General features: G+C 40.3%; 1 protein-coding gene across 1 annotated transcript in view; it reads right to left on the bottom strand.

Moving 5' to 3' along the window:
* Window positions 1-9,702, bottom strand: part of CHCHD6 (coiled-coil-helix-coiled-coil-helix domain containing 6) — a 105,139-nt gene that overhangs the window by 16,211 nt on the left and 79,226 nt on the right. Inside the window, exon 3 of the mRNA XM_042782277.1 lies at window positions 4,611-4,683. Coding sequence (XP_042638211.1) covers window positions 4,611-4,683 — 73 coding nt within the window. The remainder of the gene's footprint in view (window positions 1-4,610; window positions 4,684-9,702) is intronic.

Below are 9,702 nucleotides of genomic sequence, written 5' to 3'. Positions count from 1 at the left end.
GAGACAAAGTATATGTGAACTGCTATATGGAAAGTGAATTTGCTGTGTAAATCTTCACCCAAATCACAGTCAATCAATCAATCAATCAATCAATAATAAAATAAAATATTAACAGTGGCTGCCTTAAGATGTTGAGTCTATGATGATTTTGTATTTTATATATTTTCTAAATCTTTCATTAGAATATATATTACACTAACATTTGTCAAATGTTTAAACATACAAAAGGAAAAATGTCCAGGTTAGTTAATCTTAGAGAGTCCTGTTAAGTTTAGGGTCAAGAATGTGGGTCTTAAGCCATGGCTATGGGATAGGCCTGGCACAGCCAACCTATTAGAGGGAAAAAGCCCAAACATACCAGCTCTGAGACCCCTCAGCTAACACATTTAATCATCTGACCATATGTTGTTGTTGTTGCTGTTGTTAGGTGCCATCGAATCAGTTCCAACCCACAGCAACCCTATGTACAACAGAACAAAACATTGCCTGGTCCTGTGCTACCCGCACAATCACTATGTTTGAGCCCATTGTTGTAGCCACTGTGTCAACCATCTAGTGAGTATCTTCCTCTTTTTAGCTGATCCTCTACTTTACCTTATAAAGATTTTAAGAAGAGTATCTTCTCTAGGGATTGTCTTTCCTGATAACATGTCCAAAGGATATGAGACAAAGTTTCACCATCCTTGCTTCTAAAAAGAATTGTGGCTCTACTTTGTCCAAGTCAGATTTGCTCATTCTTCTAGCACTCCATGGTATATTCAATATTTTTCACAAACATGGTAATTCAAAGACATGAATTCTTCTTTATTCATTGTCTAGCTTTAGCACACACCAACTGAAATACCATGGCTTAGGTCAGACACAATACAGTCCTCAGGGTGTTATCTTTGCTCTTTAACACTTTAAAGGGGTCTTTTGCAGCAGATGTGCCAAATGCAATACACAGTCTGATTTCTGGACTGCTGCTTCCATGGACATTGATTGTGGATCCAAGTAAAAGGAAATCCTTGACAATTTCAGTATTTTCTGTGTTTATCATGATGTTACTTATTGATCCAGTTGTGAGGATTTTTGTTTTATGTTAACATGTAATCCATACTGAAGGCTGTAGTCTTTAATCTTTATCAGTAAATGCTTTAAGTCTTCTTCATTTTCAGCAAGCAATGTTGTGTCATCTGAATATCACAGGTTGTTAATGAGTCTTCCTCTAATCTTGATGCCGCATTCATCTTCATTTACCCCAGATTCTCAGATTATACACTCCACTTACAGACTGAATAAGTACAGTGAAAGGATATAACTCTGACACACACCTTTCCTGATTTTAAAACAAGCAGTATCCCCTTGTTCTGTTTGAATGACTATCTCTTGGTCTATGTGCAACTTCTGCTTAAGCACAAGCAAGTGTTCTGTTAACATTCTTCAAAATGTTACCCATAATTCACACATTTCTCTGATACTGTCTGCTTTCAGCCAAGATTCATCTGACATCAGTAATGATGACCTCATTCCATGTCCTCTTCTGAATACAGCCTGAATTTCTGGCAGTTCCCTGTCAATAACTGCTCCAACCATTTTTGAATTATCTTCAGTTTGCATGAACTGAAATTAATGACATCTTTTGATAATTTCCATGTTCTATTGGCTCACCTTTCTTTGGAATGAGCACAAATCTGGATCTCTTCCAGTTGGTTGGCTAGATAGCTCTCTTCCAAATTTCTTGGCATAGACCAGTGAGTGCTTCCAGCACTGCATTCGTTTGCTGAAACATCCCAATTGGTATTCCTTCAATTCCTAGATCTTTGCTTTTCACTACTACCATCAATGCAGCTTGGACTTCTTCCTTCAATATCCCTGGTTCATGATCATATGCTACCTCCTGAAATGGATAAATGTCAACCAATTCTTTTTGGTACAATTACTCTAGGTATTCCTTCTATCTTCTTTCGATGCTTCCTGCGCCATTCAATATTTTATCCATAGAATCCTTCAATATTGCAACTCGAGATTTGAATTTTTTCTTCAGTTTTTTTCAGTCTGAGAAATGCTGAGCTTGTTCCTCCCTTTTGGTTTTCTAACTCCACGCCTTTGCACATTTCATTACAATACTTCCTAAGCTGCCCTTTGAAATCTTCTCTTCAGCTGTTTTACTCCATCATTTCTTCCATTCGCTTTAGCTACTCTACATTCAACAGCAAGTTTGAGAGTCTCCTGTGACATCTATTTTGGTCTTTTTTTTTTTTTAATGATCTTTTCCTTTCTTCATGTATGATGTCCTTATAGTCATCCCACAACTCTTCTAGTTTTGGTCACTAGTGTCCAATGCATCAAATCTATTCTTTAGATGGTTTCTAAATTCACATGTGATGTAATCAAGGTCATAAGGCATTCTTGTGGTGTAGTGGTTAAGAGATTTGGCTACTAACCAAAAGGTCAGTGGTTCAAACTCACCAAATGCTCCATGGAAGAAAAATGAGGCAGTCTATTTCTGTACAGATTTACACTCTTGGAAACCCAATGGAGATCACTATGAGTCAGAGTCAATTCAATGACAATGAGTTATAATCAAGGTCATCTTTTGGCCCTCATGGGTTTGTTTTAATTTTCTTAAGCTTCACCTTGAACTTGTATATGAGCAACTGATGATCTGTTTCAGTCAGCCTCTGGCTTTGTTCTGACTAATGATATGGAGATTCTTACTGTCTCTTTCCACAGATGTAATCGATTTGATTCCTGTGTATTCCATATGCCAAGATCCATATGTATAGTTGCCATTTATGTTACTGAAAAAGTTATTTCTGATGAGTAAGTCATTGGTCTTGCAAAATTTTATTATTCAATCTCTCACATCATTTATCACCAAGGCCATATTTTCAAACTACTGATCCTTCTTTGTTTTCAACTTTCACATTGCAACATTATCAATGCATCTTGATTACAGTTTGATCAATTTCAGACTGCAAAAGTTAGTAAAAATCTTCAATTTCTTCACCTTTAACATTAGTGGTTGGTGCATAAATTTGAATAACTGTCATACTAAGCAGTCTTCTTTGTAAGTGTAGGGATATTATCACTGACAGCACTGTAATTCAGGACAGATCTTGAAATGTTCTTTTTGACAATGAATGCAACACTGTTCCCCTTCCATTTTCATTCCCAGCACATAAGATCATATGATTTTCCGATTCAAAATGGCCAATACCAGTCCATTTCAGCATAATGCCTAAGGCATTTGACTACTAACCAGAAGGCTGGCGGTTCAAACCCACCAGCCACTCCTTGGAAGGAAGGTTGGGCAATCCTACTTCCGTAGTGATACTGCCTCAGAAACCCAAGAGGGGTCACTATAAGTCGGGGCCGACTCGACGGCAAATAACAATACCTAAGATACTGATCTTCAAGCACTCTATTTCATTTTTAACAACTTTCCATTTTCCTTGATTTACATACTTTGTGTATTCCTTGTTCTGATTATTAATGGATGTTTGCAGCTCTTTCTTCTCACTTTGAATCATTCCACATCAGCAAATAAAGGCCCCAAAAGTTTTACTCCATTAAGGTCAACTCTACTTTGAGGAGGTAGCTCTTCTCCAGTTGTGTTTTGAGGGTCTTTCCACCTTAGAGGCTCATCTTCCAGCACTATATCAGACAATGTTCCACTGCTACCCATAAGATTTTCATTAGACAGTTTTTTCAGATGTAGTCCTAGTCTGTCTTAGTCTGGAAGCTCTGTTGAAACCTGTCTGCCATGGGTGACCCTATTAGTATCTGAAATACCAGTGGCATAGCTTCCAGCATCACAGCAACATGAAATCCACAACAGTATGGCAAACTGATAGATGAGTGGTAGATTTGACCATATAGAGGCCAATTTTCTACAGGATGTTGAAGAAATCAGTCAATGTCAACCACTACAGTTAACACACACTAAGAAATTTTTCCAATGCTAGGCACTGTGCTTAACTGCTTTAACACATTTAAACACGACAATATCACCCAAAGGAAAAGGTATTCAAATTATTACCTTATAGGCTTAGAGAGATGGAGTAACTGTACAGGATCACAGAACGAGCACAGTACCAAATCAGGATACAAGCCTGCATCAATGTCAGCATCTGTGCCCTCCACCACTCTTTTACAAGGCCTTGGGGAAGAGGAGCAGGTCCCATCTCAGACGTGTGGCCAGAGATCTGGGACTGTGTCGCATGCTTACAAGAAATCTCCAGCAGCTTTAAGCCAGTTAATTTAGCCAACTACAGTCAAAATCAGGAGGTTCACTTTCTTCATCTCTCTAAGAGGAGGTATGCATGTTCATACACACAGATAGTCACGCAAGTAAGTGTTTGATCCTAGTGTGTTTAGGGTTTTTTAAAATTAATTTTTTAGTTGGCTGATTATCAACCAACTTCCCTACCCACTTTGAGTGTTTCTTCATCTTTATACTAGGCACAGTGCCAATTATACCAGAGGACTGTCATGAGACTCAAATAAAATAAAATATGTAAGGACACATCCTTAATACCTACAGACAAGGAGAGGGTACCCAGTGAGGAAAAAGGAGCTCTGATAGAACAAAGGGCCAGGAATGGATGGGATAAACTTGGTCTTACCTTCTGAGCAGATCTGCCCCTGCCCCTGTGGACTTCTGTGCTCTACTATTTTCTGAGCTTGGTGGTTTGCATTCTGTGAAGGTAGGAGAAAAAAATGCCTATCAGTAGCATCCTAGGACCAGCAACAGCATAGCAGCTATCATTTAGGGAAAAGGACTCAATGCGAACATGCACTCTTGATCTAACCAGTCTGCAGAGTCTGATGCACATGTCATATAGACCTCCTCCCTCACAGGGTCTCTCACCACCAGCACAGGTTATTGTGTGTGGCTGGCAACAGGCAGCACTTTTCCAAATCCATCCTCATTCACCATACAACTATATGGAATCTAGGTCATCTAAGCATAGGCCAGGAATGGCTGAATGAAGCCACTGCTATGATTCATAAGGACAGCCTCAGGGGTGTGGCTTTGGCATGGGGTAGGGAGGGGTAGGCTCCTTAAATATTGTTCCCCTTAGTACCCTATTCTATAGATTTCTAATCTGAAATGTGGCAAACACCCCACTTTAAACCTAATTCTACTTTAACCTATATCACCTCTAGTGTTATTGAGCTCTATAAGTTGTTACAGTAGATGTGTCTTCTGAAGGCATCAGTTAAAGAACTTTTAAGCAAATCTAATTCATTCTCTCTACCACTTGGTGGTACTGAGGATTTTGTTACTACCCCACCCCTACTCAACTTTCATCCTTCAAAACTATCCTTCAGCCAGAGCTCACGCAACATCTTTCTATGGCTTTATTCAAAGTCTTTACACCTCCATCATAGGCTTCTAAAAGAAGCAGCAACTAGAACTGCACAAAATAACACAAAAGAATGAGGCTTTGTGACCATGTAAGGATTTGCTATCCACTGTTGTGGTACAGTGAGTTACTTATTATGGCTCTTCTAGCCCTGGTCTTTGTAACTCATACCAGATTACTGGGGTAGGACTATGCAAATGTGAGGTGCTTGTGGCCAACACCAAGGGGATTGGATAGCTTGCTAATAATGTAAATAAAGTACATGGTACCCTTGAGGGGGTGGGACCATGCAAATAAAGTGTATGGAACCCTAATGTGGGGATTGGTCAGTTTTGCCATCTTGCTAGGCTTAAAATGAGCCATCCCAGAGGTAGAAAGAGAGATCTCACTATCATCAAAAAAGAAGGCCAAGGAGTGGAGAGCATCCTTTGGAACTGAGATCTCTGCATTGAACCTCCTTGATCCAAGAAAAATAAAAGAGCTGTAACACTATGCTGAAACGGTAACAGATGGCAGCAGAGACACCACAGCAGCAAAGGCAGCAGAACCAAGAGACCAGCACATGACAGAGCAGTGCCCTTCCCAGCCCACAGAGTGATAAAGCTGAGTGCCTTTGGGTAGGAGGCTTGCTGGCAGAGTGGGGTGCTTCTCTGGGTACCTATCAGCAGAACTAAAGGCACATTGCCTGAGCAGAGCAGAAACCAGGCCAAGGGCCAAAGAGAGGTATGCCTACAGGCATGGCTGTGTGGAGACTGTTCTGATGAAGAATTGCATCTGGAGTGATCTAGCTGAATTGTAACCTGTTACTACTTCCTTAATTAACCCTATAATCATGAGTACTGTCTGTGAGTTCTGTGTAGCCACTGTGAAAAATTATCAGATCCAATAGAAAAATAGAGAGTGCCGTGGGAGGGACAGTTGGTGTCAGAACTGGCAAAAGGGTTAGAGGGTAGTGGCATGTCTGACTTCCGACTCATAAGGAATCAGCCCTGGACTACTAATGTTCATCTTGATTATCTCTCCTCCGTGTGAAGTTAGAGGTCAGACGCTGACACCACATCATTTGTGCAACTCCCAAGACCCTTTAAGGAATGCTGAACTCAGAGGCCCAAGCACTCAACCCTTCCAAGAGGCACTTCCAGAACTAGTCATCTTATGATTCACACTTTCAAACCACCTCTTCCAGAAGAAATGGAAATGGTGATGCTCTGGCTTGTGAGGGAAGAACACTAAACATGCTCCTCAGTAACAGGGCCAGGTTCTCAATTGTAAATAAAAAAGTATTATACTGCCAGGATTTTATTTCAACATTAATGCTTCCCATCTTATTTAATTAATTGTAACAGCTTTACTAAGGTGTTCTGGTGGTATAGTGCCTAAGGCATATGACTGCTAACCAGAAAGCTGGTGGTTCAAACCCACCAGCCACTCTGCAGAAGGAAGACTAGGCAATCTACTTCTATAAAGATTTACCACCTCAGAATCCTGAAGGGGGTCGCTATGATTCAGAATCAACTCAATGGCAGTGAGGTTTTTTTTGGTTTTGTTTTTGTTTTTTTTAAACAGCTTTACTGATACAGCTATCCGCAGTATATGACCAATCGAAAAGAGGCCTCCAAGCCCTGGGCCTGCCTACCTCAGGCCCCTGCCTTAATATAGAGCCACACTCAAGCGAAAAGCAGTCTCCAAGCCCCAGGCCTGCCTACTTCAGGCCCCTGCCTGAATAGCAGTGAATAGCAGTGAAACACTGTCTGATATATGACTGGAAAACTTTATGAACAGCCCTGAAACACTGTCTGTCATAGTGCCAGAAGATAAGTCCATTAGGTCTTAAGGCACTCAAAATTTGACTAGGGAAGAGCTCCAAGTAGAGACAACCTTAACAATATGGATAGAGTAAAGTTTTCAGAACCTCCACTGGCTGATTTGGCATGACTCAAAATGAGCACAAACAAATGCAAACATCCATTAAAATTGGAATATGGAATGTACAAACTATGAATCCAGGAAAACTGGAAACTGTCAAAAATGTAATGGAATGTTTAAAGATCAATATCCTAGGCATTAGGGAGCTAAAATGGACTGGTTTTGGCCATTTTGAATCAGACAACCATATGATCTACTATGCCAGGAATGACAAATTGAAGAGGAATGGTGATGGCATTCATCATCACAAAGACTGTTTCAAGATCTGTCCTGAAGTATAACACTGCCAATGATGGGCTAATACCCATTCACCTACAAGGAAAACCACTTAATACTACTATTAGCCAAATTTATGCACCAACTGCCAAAGCCAGGGAGCTCTGGTAGTATAGTGCCTAAGGCACTTGACTGCTAACCAGAAGGCCGACGGTTCAAATCCACCAGCCACTCCTCGGAAGGAAGATAGGGCAATCTACTTCCGTAGTGGTACTGCCTCAGAAACCCAAGGAGGGGTCGCTATGAGTCAGGTCCAACTCGACAGCACATAACAACAACAACAACACCTCCAAAGCCAAAGATGAGGATATTATTGAAGATTTCTACCAACTTCTGCCATCTGAAATTGACCGAACATGCAATGAAGATGTGTGATTATCACTGGTGACTAGAATGCAAAAGCTGGAAACAAAGAAGAGTTACCAGTAGTTGGAAAATATGGCCTTGGTGACAGAAATAATGCTGGAAATCTCATGACAGAATTTTATAAGACCAACAACTTATTCATTCCAAATACCTTTTTGCAACAACATAAGCAACAACTATACACATGGACTTCACCTGATGGAATACATAGGAATCAGATTGACTATGTCTGTGGCAAGAGGCGATGGAAAAGATCAATATCTTCAGCCAAAACAATGCCAGGAGCTGATTGTGGAACCAACCATCAACTGCTCATATGCACATTCAAATTGAAGTTGAAAACAATTAAAATAAGGCCACAAGAGCCAAAATATGACCTTGATTATATCCCTCCTGAATTTAGAGACCATTTAAAGAATAGATTTGATGCAATGAATATCAATGACCAAAAACGTGAGGAATTGTGGGATGACATCAAGAACATCATCCATGAAGAAAGTAAGAAGTCATTAAAAAGACAAGAAAGGAAGAAAAGACCAAAATGGATGTCAGAAGAGACTCTGAAATTTGCCCTTGAGTGGAGAGTGTTGTTGTTGTTGTTATGTGCCGTCGAGTCGGCCCCGACTCATAGCGACCCCTCCTTAGGTTTCCGAGGCAGTAACACTACGGAAGTAGGATTGCCCAACCTTCCTTCCGAGGAGTGGCTGGTGGGTTTGAACCGCCAGCCTTCTGGTTAGCAGTCAAGTGCTTTAGCCACTATGCTACCAGAGCTCCCGCGTGGAGAGTAGCTAAAGTAAATGGAAGAAATGACAAGGTAAAGGAGCTGAACAGAAGATTTCAAAGAGCAACTCAAGAAGACAAAGCCAATTACTATAATGAAATGTCCAAAGACCTGGAGTTGGAGAACCAAAAGGGAAGAACACACTCAGCATTTCTCAAGCTGAAAAACTGAGGAAAAAATTTAAGCCTTGAGTTGCAATACTGAAAGGTTCTATAGGCAAAATGTTGAATTATGCAGGAAACATCAAAAGATGATGAAAGGAATACACAGAGTCACTGTACCAAAAATAACTGGTCGATGTTCATCCATTCAGGAGGTGGAATATGATCAACAGCCAGTGGTACTGAAGGAAGAAGTTGAAGCTGTACTGAAAGAATTGGTGAAGAACAAGGCTCCAGGAATTGATGGAATACCCACTGAGATGTTTAAACAAATGGATGCCCCACTGGAGGCACTCACTCAGCTAAGCCAAGAGATTTGGAACACAGCCACCTGACCAATTGTCTGGAAGAGATCCATATTTGTACCCATTCCAAAGAAAGGTGATCCGACAAAATGTGGAAATATCAAACAGTATCATTAATATCCTATGCAAGTAAAATCTTACTGAAGATAATTCAAAAACAGTTGCAGCAGTATATTGACAGAGAGCTTCCAAAAATGCAAGCTGGACTCAGAAGAGGATGTGGAACGAAGAATATCATTGCTGATGTCAGATGGATCTTAGCTGAAAGCAAAGAATACCAGAAAGAGTTATTTATGTTCTATCGATTATGCAAAAGCATTCGATTGTGTAGATCATAACAAATTCTGGATAACACTGAGAAGAATGGGAATTCCAGAACACTTCATTGTACTCATGAGAAACCTGTACATAGATCAGGAGGCTGTCGTTTGAACATAACAAGGGGATATTTCATGGTACAAAATAAAGAAGGCGTGCGTCAAGGTTGTATCCTTTCAGCATACTTATTCAACTTGTATACTGAGCAAATAATC

The sequence above is a fragment of the Orycteropus afer genome, unplaced genomic scaffold (assembly GCF_000298275.1).
Source record: "Orycteropus afer afer isolate SDZICR_OR568_19922 unplaced genomic scaffold, OryAfe1.0 scaffold00282, whole genome shotgun sequence".
Classification (NCBI taxonomy): domain Eukaryota; kingdom Metazoa; phylum Chordata; class Mammalia; order Tubulidentata; family Orycteropodidae; genus Orycteropus; species Orycteropus afer.
Note: the sequence above shows the minus strand (reverse complement) of the source record. Positions and strands in the feature narration are given on the sequence as shown.